At 41.8% G+C, this 15,622-nt stretch overlaps 1 protein-coding gene across 1 annotated transcript; it reads left to right on the top strand.

The window, feature by feature from the left end:
• Positions 1 to 12,696: 12,696 nt before the first annotated feature.
• Positions 12,697 to 15,056, top strand: twist1 (twist family bHLH transcription factor 1). Its single transcript, NM_204084.2, has 2 exons — positions 12,697 to 13,370; positions 14,414 to 15,056. Exon 1 carries the CDS (start codon positions 12,835 to 12,837, stop codon positions 13,333 to 13,335), a length of 501 nt encoding a protein of 166 aa, NP_989415.1. The 5' UTR covers positions 12,697 to 12,834; the 3' UTR covers positions 13,336 to 13,370; positions 14,414 to 15,056.
• The last annotated feature ends 566 nt before the right edge of the window (positions 15,057 to 15,622 follow it).

The following is a 15,622-nucleotide window of genomic DNA, read 5'->3' as shown; positions in this document are numbered from 1 at the left end:
ACATTTGTTCACCAAAAATTGTGGCTGCAATTTGACTGCAATGAATGCATAAAGTCATTGGTGATAAACTTTAACTGCATTAAGTTCTAAGGCAGAAAAGCTCTACATAAATATTTATATTACAATACCTCCATTTACTGCCCCATAGGTTATCCTAAGCCTTAAAGCCTTTATAAAGCAACCTTGACAGTGAGTAACTTGACAGGTTTAGGCTACTGGAGATGATGTTTTACTCTTGAAGCATGTTCTTGGGCACTTATCAGGCATGGACATTTGGGTAAACATTTTGGGGCCCTGTGCACAATATTGGCTAGACACCCAAAGACACCATTAAACAACTCAAATAGATTAGACATGATCTTCTCAGGTATTGTAACCACATCAGAATAATTCAGCATTCAGCCATTAGCAACAGTTTCCCATACTCTGTTTTGATGCAAAGCAATAGCCACAACTTCACTTATAGTACCCATATTATGTTACAATGTAATACAATGGTTATTACTGCAGATACTGTTTAGTGCAGTTTTGCTTCTGGTAGTAAGTCTCTTCAAATTTATGGAAAAAACATTTTGAATTGAGGGTTTTTTTTCTTTATTTTCTTTTTAAGAAAATGTGCTCATTTTATTTATTATTTGAGTGTGTATTAAAGGCTTTGTTCACCTTTAAATTTACTTTTAGTATGATGTAGGCAGTGATATTCTGAGACAGTTTGCAATTGGTCTCCATTTTTTATGGTTTTGTTCAGAAGTTCTCCAGTTTAATATTTTAGCAGCTATCTGGTTGGTAGGGTCTTATTTTCTCTAGCAACCAAGCAGTGTTTTGAATAAGAGACTTATAGGAAAATGTGGCTGAATGACAGAGATTTCTCTCAACTCAACTGCAACTCAAGCCTAACTCAAGCCTTAGGTCTAACTTAGAAAGTTCCTGTGTGCGCCTACATTGCTATTTTGATTTGATCCTCCAGTTCCATAAGTTATGTCAATTGTGTAAGTTTATATGTAACTTATTCCAAAGAAGATTTTTATTGGGCCCGACACAACTGTACCCCCTCTCATCCCCTGATTGTGGCCCTGCACGTGCAGAAAATAAAAAGCATTTATCCAGGGTTCATCAGGACAGAGGGGCGTCACTAGAAACTTGTTCCAAAAAGAGAACACCACTCTCTTTAATCTACAGGCAGTCAGTCCTTGCATAGGCCCAGGCACCACACCAACACCTACTAGCTCACTCACTGAGATGGAACCTTCTGTCCTTTTCCCTTTAAACAACTCAAATAGATTAGGTAGTATAACAAGTCCCTCATTTCTTACTTATAAATTAAAACCCATGCTTTATTTAGACATGATCTTCTCAGGTATTGTAACCACATCAGAATAATTCAGCATTCAGCCATTAGCAACAGTTTCCCATACTCTGTTTTGATGCAAAGCAATAGCCACAACTCTTCACTTATATTACCCATATTATGTTACAATGTAATACAATGGTTATTACTGCAGATACTGTTTAGTGCAGTTTTGCTTCTGGTAGTAAGTCTCTTCAAATTTATGAAGAAAACATTTTGAATTGAAGGTTTTTTTTTCTTTATTTTCTTTTTAAGAAAATGTGCTCATTTTATTTATTATTTGAGTGTGTATTAAAGGGTTGTTCACCTTTAAATTTACTAGTTTGCAATTGGTCTCCAGTTTTTATGGTTTTGTTCAGAAGTTCTCAATTTTGATATTTTAGCAGCTATCTGGTTGGTAGGGTCTTATTTTCCCTAGCAACCAGGCAGTATTTTGAATAAAAGACTGTAATAAGTATAGAAGGGGAAGTAAATAGGAAATATACTTGGGTTTACAAAGATACTTGGGTCTGGGGGGGGATAGAAGGCCACCCACCTGCCAGTCAGCCCCAGTTGCCAATGTGTCTCAGCAGATCAGGAGGTTTAATCAGTGGCATAACTATAGAGGAAGCAGACCCAGAGGTCCGAGTCCCCTTGTCCCCCAGCTCCTGAGACCGTGGGGTCTGCTTCCTCTATAGTTACACCACTGATTGGTCTTCCTGATCTGTCCTGCTGAGACACATTGGCAACTGGGACTGACTGTCAGGTGGGTGGCCCTTCTATCCCCCCCAAACCCAAGTATCTTTGTGAATAAAGGGCTACACAATATTACTAAACCTAAGCCAGGTTAATACCCTTTTTTTTATTTGCAGCTTTGCAGTCGCTTCAAGCCTTTTTAAATCCACAGCAGTGACATGATACAGAAAAGTGTATTTATAAATAAGTCTCAGAGTGAAGGTGAAGTACTCCTTTAAGCGGTCATTAGTTCAGTTCGTCCCTTAGTTTGCGCTGGATTGAATCATAAAGTCTTGGATCAAGTCAGGTTAATTGCAGATGAAAACTATATTAGACTCATGCATCTGTCATTTGTATTATGCAGGAAAAATTTCCAGAAAAATGAATATCTTGAGAATTTGGTCAATTTCCAAGCCTTGGCCTAAAAAGTGTTATTTTAAAAGCTATGTCTGATATCTCAGAAAGAGTAATGTTACACCCACATATTCCTCGTGGTTAGTTTCATGATTGACCATGGAACCTTCTTTGTAGTCTACTTTAAATGTATGATCGGAACAAAATATTCCAAACCAAAGAAGTATTCCTAAATACGCACACACCCTCCTGGCCTCGTATTGCAAAGGAGTTAAACCCAGCAAGAGATTACAATGGCATATTATAATGTACGCTTTGTGAAACATCTATAAAAGTTTGGTCAATTTTAAAGCTTAAAAACATATTCTGGATTTTAGCAAATATTCATTTTCATATACTAAATATGGTATTTAATGGAAACTTCCATTAAATAATATTTTGCTTTTATTGTTTTGGATTTTCTATAGTATACTTAACCTTTAAATATGAAATGTTTACCTTACCAGGGTCTCAGACGAGCCCTTTCCCTTTACTATATGCTGCCTCCACCCCTTTACTCATATAATGAGGGGTCCTGATTCTACACTTGCTTTCTGGAGAATGTAAAGGGAAAGACAATGCAATATACTCTCTAGGAGGCTGGAGCCCACTTGTGGATCCATTGTGATAACCCCAAGCTTTTAAATGTGTTTGTAGGACTGCTGCGCTGAGGATGGCACAGAGGTAGTTTTTTCCCCAAATATAGAAGATTACAGTGCTTTATTATTATTATTATTTATATAGCAACATCAATTTACGCAGCGCTTTACAGAATAGGGGGGTATAAAAGACAGAACAGTTAACATGTACATATACATATAAACAATTCACAAAAATGGTTTGCAGTTGCATTTGGATGAGGATCGGAGACACAAAGGGGAGGGCCCTGATCGTAAGAGCTTACAATCAAAAAGGGAGGGCTGAGACATAAGGTCAGGGTAACTAGCATGGCGTTAGAGTTTATGTAGGTGTGTAAAGTGACAGTACTGCTATGTTTCAGTCGTTTATAAAAATGTGTTAGTATCACTTTAGGGGGGCCTTTTATATAATGCCTACAAACTGTGAGAATAAACCCATCATGTGCCAAGTATAACCAATTATTCATGAAAAGGAACCAGTAAAGTCACAGATATATAATTTACATGTTGACATCGTACATATATTTGCCGCATTTATTCTATCCCTCAAAAACATTTGAATTCTTATCCCCAGGATGTCCATCCCCTTCAGAAAACAGATGGCAAATGGACTCAATTCATAAATAAAAAAGTTACCCCAAAGCAATTTATACAGTTTATATTAAAGTGGAGAGTTCAGCCTGTGTGATTATAACTAGGTTATCAGAGAACATTATACTGATACCCACCATTGCATGTCGATTGTTTAAAGAACTTGAGAAAAAGGTAATTAAAACAAATAAAAAAATGTTCTCATGCCTTAAGGTCCCCATACACGGGCCGACTATAGCTGCCGATATCGGTCCCTTGGACTGATTCGGCAGCTAATCAGCCCGTGTATGGGCAGAACAGAGCAGCCTGGCCGACCGATATCTGGCCTGAAATTGGCCAGATCTCGATCGGCCAGGTTAGAAAATCCAGTCGGATCAGGGACCGCATCGGCTCGTTGATGCGGTCCCTGAACCGACTGCCCCATAACCACAAATGTAATCCGATCGTTTGGCCCCAGGGCCAAACGATCGGATTATTTTTTTTTAAGTTTCTTGCTACCTGATATCGCCCACCCGTAGGTGGGGATATCGGGGGAAGATCCGCTCGCTTGGCGACATCGCCAAGCGAGCGGATCTTATAGTGTATGGGCACCTTTAGACAGCTTGTCTCTAGGAAGTAACTAGATTTAAACCAGGAGATAAAATTTAGAAACACTATGAAAATTGATCAGAATTTATTAATGAAGAAAAGAAAACAAATATCTGATCATTAGATTTTTAAATAAACTGAAACCCCATAACAAGTCATGTTCTTCTGCCCAGTGAGTAGGCTTTATGCACATCTATCTTTGCACATTTCTTGATTTTTGTTCTTAGTTGCCAAAGAGAAAAGGGTTTTTTTCTCCATTCTTTTTCATATATAAATAAAATTGGCAAACTGTGCTGCTTGTAAGGTAAATAAAAGTAAGTAATTTGAACAAAAATAATAAAATAATAGCTGAGGCCTATAGGAAAATGTGGCTGAATGACAGATTTTTCTCTCAACTCAACTGCAACTCAAGCCTAACTCAAGCCTAACTCAAGCCTTAAGTCTAACTTAGAAAGTTCCTGTGTGCGCCTACATTGCTATTTTGATTTGATCCTCCAGTTCCGTAAGTTATGTCAATTTTGTAAGTTTATATGTAACTTATTCCAAAGAAGATTTTCATTGGGCCCGACACAACTGTACCCCCTCTCATCCCCTGATTGTGGCCCTGCACGTGCAGAAAATAAAAAGCATTTATCCAGGGTTCATCAGGACAGAGGGGCGTCACTAGAAACTTGTTCCAAAAAGAGAACACCACTCTCTTTAATCTACAGGCAGTCAGTCCTTGCATAGGCCCAGGCACCACACCAACACCTACTAGCTCACTCACTGAGATGGAACCTTCTGTCCTTTTCCCTTTCAGCACACAGCATGTGTATTTTAGTCAGAGTTCTTGCAACACAAGTCCACTGCATGGATTTATTGACTAAATTATGTTTGCATTTGCCTTCTTAGTTCTTTCGCTACCCCATATGATGTATGCATCAGGACCAGCTCAAGGGTAAGGCAAGCAAGGCACCCCCCTTAGGCCCCAATTTTAGTTGACCCTGCTTGCCCAGACCCCCAACCACAATAATTTGCAGTTTCCAGTAAGCAGTGGGCGTGCCTCAGGAGCACCAGACATTTACTGGCCCCAAATAATTTGTCACTTCCTGGCTTGTCTTTCTGCTGTGCCCAGGGTCTCCAACAAAAATAAGCATCAAATTCTCAATTATTCAAATTAACTCAAAATATAAATAAGGGAGACTTTTACTGTGCTTACATTAAATAACAGTGTTAAAAGCAGAACTAAAATCAATAAGCAAGTATTGTATTTTGTTCAAATGAGACAAAGAAAGATGGAGAGCAGCAATAATGGCCTCCACCGTAGATGAATTGGAGCAATAGGTAAATCGCAATGGATATAATGACTTAGGGCTCTTGGCTTTAATATGTGACATAACTACTCTGCACTTCATAAAAAAACTTGGGAGCAGCCAACGGTGGGCAATTCACGGGAACTGTAACTGGCAACTTATGTCTTTGTGTTGTGGGGGCGGAACCCACTGCATACACGGGGAGGACATAGAGACTCCATACGCGGCTTGAAGTGCCCTGCTCGGAGCTGAACTCAGGTCTCCTATCATGCACTGAGCCACCGTGCGGCCCAAGGAAACAGGCTCTCAGTTTGTATATGTCATTCAGTCTGTGTCTGTCTGTATATGTCTATGTATGTCAGTCTATGTCTATTTATATATGTTAATGCAGCTTTAACTGCTTCTTTAGCCCCTGCAATAATACATCCATACAAATTATGCAAAATTACATGTATAAAAGAGTTTTTGAAGGGGGGAAGGTAACATGATGATTGCAAACCATTTATGAGAAACAGGGCCACCATAAGAAACATACTTTGGCCTAATCTATGCGAGATATATTGGTCCCATTGTATTACAATTTAAAAAAAAAATGCTCAAATGTCCCAGGAATTGTTGTGTCCCGTATAAATTTGCCTTATGTATATCCTATATATAATAGGTGGCTCTGATGGTTACAAACATTATCTACAGAAGTTGCATTTATTTGTGGACCTTGAGTTTTTTTTCTTCAGTAGCAGCCACATTATCACAATAATTGCTATAAACTGATTATCTATCCCGCAAATATTGCTTATTTTGACAATTAAAGGTATAAAACTTGGGAAATGCCAGGAGTATAATAAGCGACGGTTTTTTGTTTGGGAGTGAACCTTTAGTGATTGTGAGGAACTGACATATTAGAGCTAAACACTAGGGGGCAGTGTGACCTCACTGATTAGTCAGTACTTCTGTTAGGAAGGGAAGGGTACAAATAAAATGAACAAAATGGACTCCTTCAACATATCTAAAAGTAGAAGGGGTTCCATTCAAACTCATGATGGAATGCAAGTTAGGCATTGGTCCGAAAGTATTGAAATCATTGCGTCATACCTTGGTTATGATGCATTAGGAGTGATGCTAAGGATTGCTGTATATTAATAATGTGACCTGATAGAGATAGATAAGTAAATGTGTGTGTGCGTCATTGCACAGGGAATTGTAGACTGGACCTATATATATATATATATCGTTTCGTAAAGGGGGCACAGCTTTGGGGGAATGGGCCTAGATGGCATATAGGGAATAGTAAAGTGGATTAGCTGATGCCATGCATACACATGAGATTTGTTTCATTGGGGCCCTATTTTACCTGTTGCAGGGACCACTTCCCTGAGGGCTAATAATGGGTGGGCTGCAAACTTCGTAGTATAAGGCGCTATTATTGATTGCAGCCTCATGATAACCAATAAATAATAGGTAAAGAATGATACAGTGTAAAGAATGATACAGTGTAAAGAATGATACAGTGTAAAGAATGATACAGTGTAAAGAATGATACAGAGCTAACGCTCTGGGAGGGTTTTTACTTTCCTTTCCAGGGTTCAGACTATGTTTCATTTAAGAGATTATCAAATTGCAGAAATCAGATTGATATTTCACGTTGGAATCTGAGAAACGCCAGAAAAACAGAATGGAGACTAAATAATGGCTCCCTACAGAAACACTGTTTGCTCTTGACGGTTCGTTTTGCTGAGACATTGAATCTCGTTATAAGAGACACTGATTTGATTGATGAAACTGGGGAATGATGAGTGGAAGTGACAGAAGAAGCTCCCTCGCCTCCAGCCAAGCGGCGCCTACAATTGTTCATCGCAGACGACTGCCCTCTTGTGGCCGTTACGGGTACAGTCAGTTATATAAGGATGAATGTTGTTTTCCTTGATGCTTGATAAGTGAGGATGCGCCGAGCTGTAAATATCACTTGCTCATCTTTATGTGCTACTGGGCAGGCAGCGCCTCCAACTTTATTTCCTCTATTATTGGAAGATAGAAGACACGGAGCAAATAAGCAATATATATTCGTTATGACAAACATAGGATCCAGCGGTTGAGCAGTTGCTGGATCAGTGGGACACTTGTCTGCGTTTGAGTCATTACCTTTATCCCGTATATATTATTGTATTATATTTTCTGCAGAACGGAATCCGAGTGATTATAAAGATTTGATTTAATACGAATGAGACTACTGAGTTCATTCTCAGTAATGTCCGAGCACTTTACGCTCTATGCACATCGCCTTAACTGTGTGATGGGCAGAGGGGAGAGAGGTGCAATGGGGTGAAAGGTGCAGAGGGGAGAGAGGTGCAGAGGGGAGAGAGGTGCAGTGGGGTGAAAGGTGCAGAGGGGAGAGAGGTGCAGAGGGGAGAGAGGTGCAGAAGGGAGAGAGGTGCAGAGGGGAGAGAGGTGCAGAGGGAAGAGAGGTGCAAAGGGGAGAGAGGTGCAGAGGGGAGAGAGGTGCAAAGGGGAGAGAGGTGCAGAGGGGAGAGAGGTGCAGAGGGGAGAGAGGTGCAGAGGGGAGAGAGGTGCAGAAGGGAGAGAGGTGCAGAGGGGAGAGAGGTGCAAAGGGGAGAGAGGTGCAGAGGGGAGAGAGGTGCAAAGGGGAGAGAGGTGCAGAGGGGAGAGAGGTGCAGAGGGGAGAGAGGTGCAGAAGGGAGAGAGGTGCAGAGGGGAGAGAGGTGCAGAGGGGAGAGAGGTGCAGAAGGGAGAGAGGTGCAGAGGGGAGAGAGGTGCAGAAGGGAGAGAGGTGCAGAGGGGAGAGAGGTGCAGAGGGGAGAGAGATGCTGCTACCAGAGCCCCCAGGAGAGGGACTGCAGATAAAAAGCCTATTCAGGCAGGGCATAAACCTGTAGTATCACATTCCCGGGAGCCTGAATAACGGGCGATAGAAAAAGGGACGTGTTCATCTGTAATTTATCATCTGTTTGTCAATGTATCCAATCCATCTATCTGTCTGTAGCCCGCTATCCATCATCTGTCTATCACTATCATTCTTTTTGCTGTCTATGTATCTGTCTGTTGAATTTATATGCCGATATCTATCTGCATGTCTGTCTGTCTTTCCCAATCATCATCTATACCTAATTTTAATAAGCATCTATATCTATTTCTGCACTCTAGCCATCACCTATATTGTCTATCTGTGTCTTATGACTTATTTGTCATCTATCTATCTAATCTAGTTTATCTATATATGATGATATTTGGATTTATTAAGATAAACATGCCCCAGCCCTTACATAGCGGGTGCTTAGGGAAATATGCAGAATGCAGGGAGCTGATTGCTTTTCAGCCCGCTGGCTAATTCTCCCCTTTCCCCCATAGGTGCCCTGGCTGCACGGTACGGCCCCCCCCCCCCCCCCCCCCCTTCTCTCTGATGTGCCTTTCATGTGTCACCCCCTACCGGCAGACACTGTTTGTCCTGCATTTTGCGCTAATCACACCCCCCCTTTCCCACATGCACTAACTAACTTGATCCTATTGCTACAGCCAAGTACTCAGGGGATTATTAACCCCCGGTGCTGATTAACATTTACTGCTCTCTGATTTCTATTAAGTTGAAGCCGTTAGCCAATAATAGGCAAACAAGCACAGATATACATGCAGCCAGGACCCTGCCATGGGATACAGGCCAGTCATTAGATGGAGCTCAGAGCATTACTGTTTCTAAGAACAGATACGAATTAGATATTAGATATTGTTTGCTGTTTCACCCCCATTAGATCTCATGCTCCCATTAAGATGTAAGACCCGCTACATTCTCTACAAACTGGCGCAAAACCACTTGACTATGTGGGTTAGGGTAAAGGAAGGGATCAGTTTGTGCATTACAGTAGATGAATAGGATGGTGACACTGAGCAGAGCTGGACTGGAGCTTCATTTGTCATTCATTTGCCATCGAGTCTGTATAGCAATGGCCCTGTTACTGTGTCAGCCATCAGATGACACTCACTGGAGCTATTTGTATTGAATCAGCACTGCGACAATACACACATGCATGTTACATATGCAGACCCACAATAAACTGACATTATTATGCACACTAACACATGGATTCTTTCGTGGGTTGTGGGAGTTGTAGTTGTGCCCCAGCTGCTGCCCAGTACAGAAAGTGCCACTGAAGAGCTGAGACAAACGCAATGGAAGGTGCAGGCTCCTGTGACTTTGATAGATGGGGGCTCACGTTAGGATTAAGCAGACCCTTTTCTTCTCTCCTTATTTGATCCTGTCCCACCTTCCTGGCACGGCTCTCACCAGGATTCACACGTTCGGATCCTCCTTAAGGTTTCATTGTGACTATGATAATATTTTCTTTAAGCAGACAAATAACTGTTCAAAAGAGATGGTGTGACTTCTGCAGCATCCATTAGCACCGGATTAACTGTCAGTGTCTGACTCCCTTCGCATATTGGCAAGGGGGGCCTGATATCCACAATATGCAAAGCCAAGCATGGCATCTGAATTAGGCCTTAACTCCAAGCACCCCCATATCCTAGGCACCCCTCTACCCTCTATAGATCTATATCCTAGGCACCCTCCACCCTCTATAGATCTATATCCTAGGCACCCTCTACCCTCTATAGATCTATATCCTAGGCACCCTCCACCCTCTATAGATCTATATCCTAGGCACCCTCTACCCTCTATAGATCTATATCCTAGGCACCTCTCTATATATCTATATCCTAGGCACCCTCTACCCTCTATAGATCTATATCCTAGGCACCCTCCACCCTCTATAGATCTATATCCTAGGCACCCCTCTACCCTCTATAGATCTATATCCTAGGCACCCTCTACCCGCTATAGATCTATATCCTAGGCACCCTCCACCCTCTATAGATCTATATCCTAGGCACCCTCTACCCTCTATAGATCTATATCCTAGGCACCTCTCTATATATCTATATCCTAGGCACCCTCTACCCTCTATAGATCTATATCCTAGGCACCTCTCTATATATCTATATCCTAGGCATCCTCTACCCTCTATAGATCTATATCCTAGGCACCTCTCTATATATCTATATCCTAGGCACCCTCTACCCTCTATATATCTATATCCTAGGCACCCCTCTACCCTCTATATATCTATATAGGCACCTCTCTATATATCTATATCCTAGGCACCCCTCTACCCTCTATATATCTATATCCTAGGCACCCCTCTATATATCTATATCCTAGGCACCCCTCTACCCTCTATATATCTATATCCTAGGCACCCCTCTACCCTCTATATTTCTATATCCTAGGCACCCCTCTACCCTCTATATATCTATATCCCAGGCACCTCTTTATTAAGGGTAGCTTTATATCCTAGGCACATATGAACTGTATTTCCAAGCATACCCTAAGCACCCTGTAACTCTGTGTACGTCCATACACTTATCTGTATGTATCTGTAGGTACAGATCTAAGCATCCCTTGAAATGTTGTAACCATTAACTCTCTGTAAATCCATATACCAAGCTCCCATAAGGGTGCTTAAGTCTACTAAAAGCCAGAAAATGCCCTGTCATACACAGTACTGAGAATTGCCTCTGGTAAAACACACGTAGAGACAATTATCAGTAAATGATCAGCATTGTCTATTGCTGTAGCCATTACAAGTTGCTGCTACTAGTAGCTCTGTGTGTCTTCACCATTACTGTTTGTACAGCGATATACTATGCACCCCTTAATTCCATAAGCATGCATATTTGGGCACCCTATGGAACACATGGGTGATTTACGCTAAACAACCCAAAGCGATTTGGTCCAGACAGAGATCTTGTCAAATTAAATGTATGAATACATCAATCCCAGCCAATACTTTCTACCGAATACCTGTGTCCATAGGAGTTCCACACATGCACCGACTCGGATTTGCCCAGACCGATGGGCAGGGGTTAATAGGTCCCAGTTTGAGAGAACTGATATAGATGATGCTGAATTGTTGCTGGGGATTCTTGTGTCACCATAGCTGGGGGCATCTGTAACCGCTAATGAGTTAAAGCTGAGGGGCGGCTGGTCAAATGCTTGACAGTTAATGGGGTATTGTTAACCCTAATAACTGTATTCTCAATTAACTTGTTGAGGTTTAGCAGTCTGAAACCCATTTGAAGTAAAAGTGTGTGTGTTCTATAACATGCATTCCATGATAGTGTGCAGGGCGCTTTATTCCAGACCAGTGCAATGAATATGTAGGTATATATGTCTGGTTGCCTCAGGGCCAAGCAACCCCCCAAAGTGTTTCAGAACTAGGGTGTCATTAAATAGTGGATTACCAGCACAAGCACCAACTGATCGAATTGTCGGCCGATCACAGCATCAAGCTGATTGGTGACAATTGTCATGGTTTGGTGAGGAAATCGCAGCGTTGCCAGAGGTACCTGTGGGGTTTCCGCTGCCTGAGAATAGAAAGAAGAGAGGCATTTGGATGGAGGCGCTGGTCCCAAGGCACAGGGGCCACTCTCCCCTAATTACATCATCTCAACTGCTCTGGGCTTTAAACAAAAAGAAAGAAAAACAATCTGTGCAAAGTAAAGAATGTGAATTGTGCAATCACTTCTATTGAGAGATTTATCGCTTGTTTCTTTTTCTTTTTCAATTATTCCGCCTTAACCCTTCCCCTTCCCGTAGGATACGTTCTGCGAATTTTCTGTTCAATTTACTGTGCAGAAAATAGAACGAATCCCCAGTGCGCACAATGAAGCGTAACAAGCGAAGTTGCTGAAGTTTACTGATGTCAGGGCCATTTTCTGCATCTCCTGAAAACACTCATTTCACATCCCACAACCCACACGCATGATGTGCCCCAAGGGATTTTCGGAAAAGTATTATTATAATTATAGGATTTATTAACAAAATACCCCCACCCCATTCTGATGGCAAAAGAATTGTTTCTTTCTTCCTCTCTCCCTCTCTCTCTCTCCTTCTTTTCTGACTAGCGGAAACCTAATAAAAAAGTTAGAAGGCAGAGGGGCGCTCCCTGTGACGTCACGGCCGATCGGCCAATAGGAAGCGCCCCCCAAATCTTTCTGCCAGCGAGAATATAAGAGCTGAGTGAAGTTAAGCAGCGAGTTAGAGAGACGTTGGCGCCTGGGGACAGACTGTGCTATAGGGCTGGGCGCACTCCCCCCACCCACCCACCCACCTCAGCACCTTGGAGAAGACTTTGCTCGGGAGATCTGTTGGGACAGAGCCTGCCCTCTGCCCGGGACCTTCTCCTGATTGTGCTGGGAGAAAATGATGCAGGAAGAGTCCAGCTCCCCAGTCTCCCCAGTAGACAGTCTAAGTAACAGCGAGGAAGAGCTTGACAGGCAGCACAGCAAGAGGGGATGCAGAAAGAAGCGATCCACTAGGAAAAGCCCTGAGGATCCCGACAGCCCCATCTCAGTGAAGCGCAACAAGAAGTCCAGCAGCACCGGCAGCAGCCCGCAATCCTTTGAAGAACTGCAAAGCCAGAGGGTCATGGCCAATGTCAGGGAGCGCCAGAGGACCCAGTCCCTAAATGAAGCCTTCGCAGCCCTGAGGAAGATCATCCCCACCCTCCCCTCTGACAAACTGAGTAAAATCCAGACTCTCAAACTGGCATCCAGATACATCGACTTTCTCTGCCAGGTCTTACAGAGCGACGAGCTGGACTCCAAAATGGCCAGCTGCAGTTATGTGGCCCATGAGAGGCTCAGCTATGCATTTTCAGTGTGGAGGATGGAGGGAGCATGGTCCATGTCTGCATCTCACTAACAGGAATGCCACTACAGCACAGGCCACACAGAAAGGTAAGTGACTGTGCCAACTTACTGCCCACCCTGAGCTTCTCTACATGCTATCCCACTAGAATTGCCTCTACTCCCTCCCCTTCCCTCACCCCCACATCCGAACGTTAGTCAGGAGATGCTGGGAATTCTGGCTCAAAATCAACTGGGGGTTCATAGGCTGGACATCCCTGCTGGGCTTGGCTGCTGCTCACCCCATTATATCAGATGAGCCCCCAACAACCAAAGCCATAATGTGCAGTTAGGTCACACAAACAAGGGGCCTAGAACAGGGAAACTGGGAGTGGGAAACTCAGCCTGGGGCCTTTAACAGACAGAAAAACAAAATTGTTTTCCTCTTCAGATCTAGTAGATTTTCATTCGCATATAAACTAATGGGTTATTTCGAATACATGGGCCCGGCCTACTTAAACTCTGTGCCATTCCTTGGAGTCCGGATTCTGACTCACCAAAACCGTTATTCACTGCATAAAGCTTGTCCTGCATCTGCATATAACAGTAACACAGAGCAACACAAACCAACATACTGCAATACTCACCAAAATAAATAACATATACTATATAGCATCACAAACCATCATAAAAGTAACATACAGCAATACAAACCAAAAATACAACAACATACAGCAATACAACACACAGCAATACATAACAAAATGCAGCAGCTTATAACAACACAAACCAACATACATCAACACACACCACCATATAACTATACACAACAGGCAGCTATGCACACAAGACTAATACAGTTGAGTCCCACCTAATATAACGTCGGTATATCAACAAATAATAGTATTTACAAGGTAAACAGACTGTGGAAATAGTATTCATGAGGGCCATACGGATTGCTAGGCACTAAGAGAACTTCCTTACATAAACAAATATAAATACTTATTTAAGTTAAAGCAGTTTTAGTTCTATGAAATCCAATAGCGCGTTTGTCTGTGTTATTAAACGAAAAAAAGATTTTGTGTTAAAACCGATTTTGTGCACTTTAATAATGTCATTTTTATGTTTTTTCTTCTTTCCTTTTTTTCCACCAGACGATACTTTAACCAATGAATGGGAAATGGACAGTGTAGAAACTGGAGCTGGATACCCAAAACAATTAAATCTGAGGATTTTTGTGCATTAGGGTGAAAGGGCCGAAGCGAATGAAGGCGTGCGGAGCACTTACAGAGCAAATCTGCCCTGGGACACTGAATTTATACAGCAGGGAGCCGTGTAGGTTCGCCAAATCCATTCCATTCTGATCCTGAACAATCTCTCATCTGGACTTTGACGAAGAATGTTGGAAATTATTTTCTTTAATTCGTTTTTCCTTGTACTTTTTGTATACTGCATGCATGCGTTACCACCAGTCGTGCCTTTGAAGCCACTTTAGAGGAAAATATTTGAACATTCCCATTCTTGAAGGTTTCTATCGAAATCCATTTTTTTAAATAGGAAGGAAAAAAATACTATTTTTGCTATTTGATTCTTGGTTCAGAAAACTGTTTCTATACAAGCGGCGGCATCTCTTTATTCATCACCTGAGAAAAAAAGTTAACATTTATTTATTTATTGATCCATGTTTAAAAAAAAAAATGCAACTAGATCCGGTGTCTAAATGCATTCATATTTTTTATGGTTGTTTTGTAAATATCATTGTATATTATTTTTCTGCAATAAATAAATATGATTGAACTTTAGAGTTTTTCCGTGTATAAATGCAAATGGCATTTCATAGAAAATAAAAATATAGTATGTGCTTGTTTAGCTGCAAAGGACACCCAAGAGAGAGGGGGGTTTAATATAAACAAACCGGGCGCAGAGCTCAAATAAACCAGCTACTGACAGACATATAGGTTATTTATGGAGGATGATTGACTATTGCACTTTCCTTATTGGCTTGGGGGATTTTTTTTTTGGTGGAGATTGCCCTTTTCCCTCATCATGCTTTAAATAATGTCAAAAGGTGGGAGATGGGGAAGGCAGATCATTTTAGCCAACAGGGCCAAAGCCTTCCCCTAACATGACTTTTCCTTTCAGATTAGTTTGAGCCCCAGTGTAGAATGTCACACTTTGTTGTACCATTTTGCAAAGCAATTTGTGCTGGTTCTACAAAAACAAATAGAGGAATCTTTGGGCACACAGCGATCATCAGTTCCCCAGGATTACCCTAAAGCAAACAAGGCTCTTCCATGGATTCGACATCTTATTTATTTTTATGCCCTCTTGGTGGCCTAATATTTATCAAATTTTAATCAGGT

The sequence above is a fragment of the Xenopus tropicalis genome, chromosome 6 (genome assembly GCF_000004195.4).
Source record: "Xenopus tropicalis strain Nigerian chromosome 6, UCB_Xtro_10.0, whole genome shotgun sequence".
Lineage (NCBI taxonomy): Eukaryota > Metazoa > Chordata > Amphibia > Anura > Pipidae > Xenopus > Xenopus tropicalis.
Note: the sequence above shows the minus strand (reverse complement) of the source record. Positions and strands in the feature narration are given on the sequence as shown.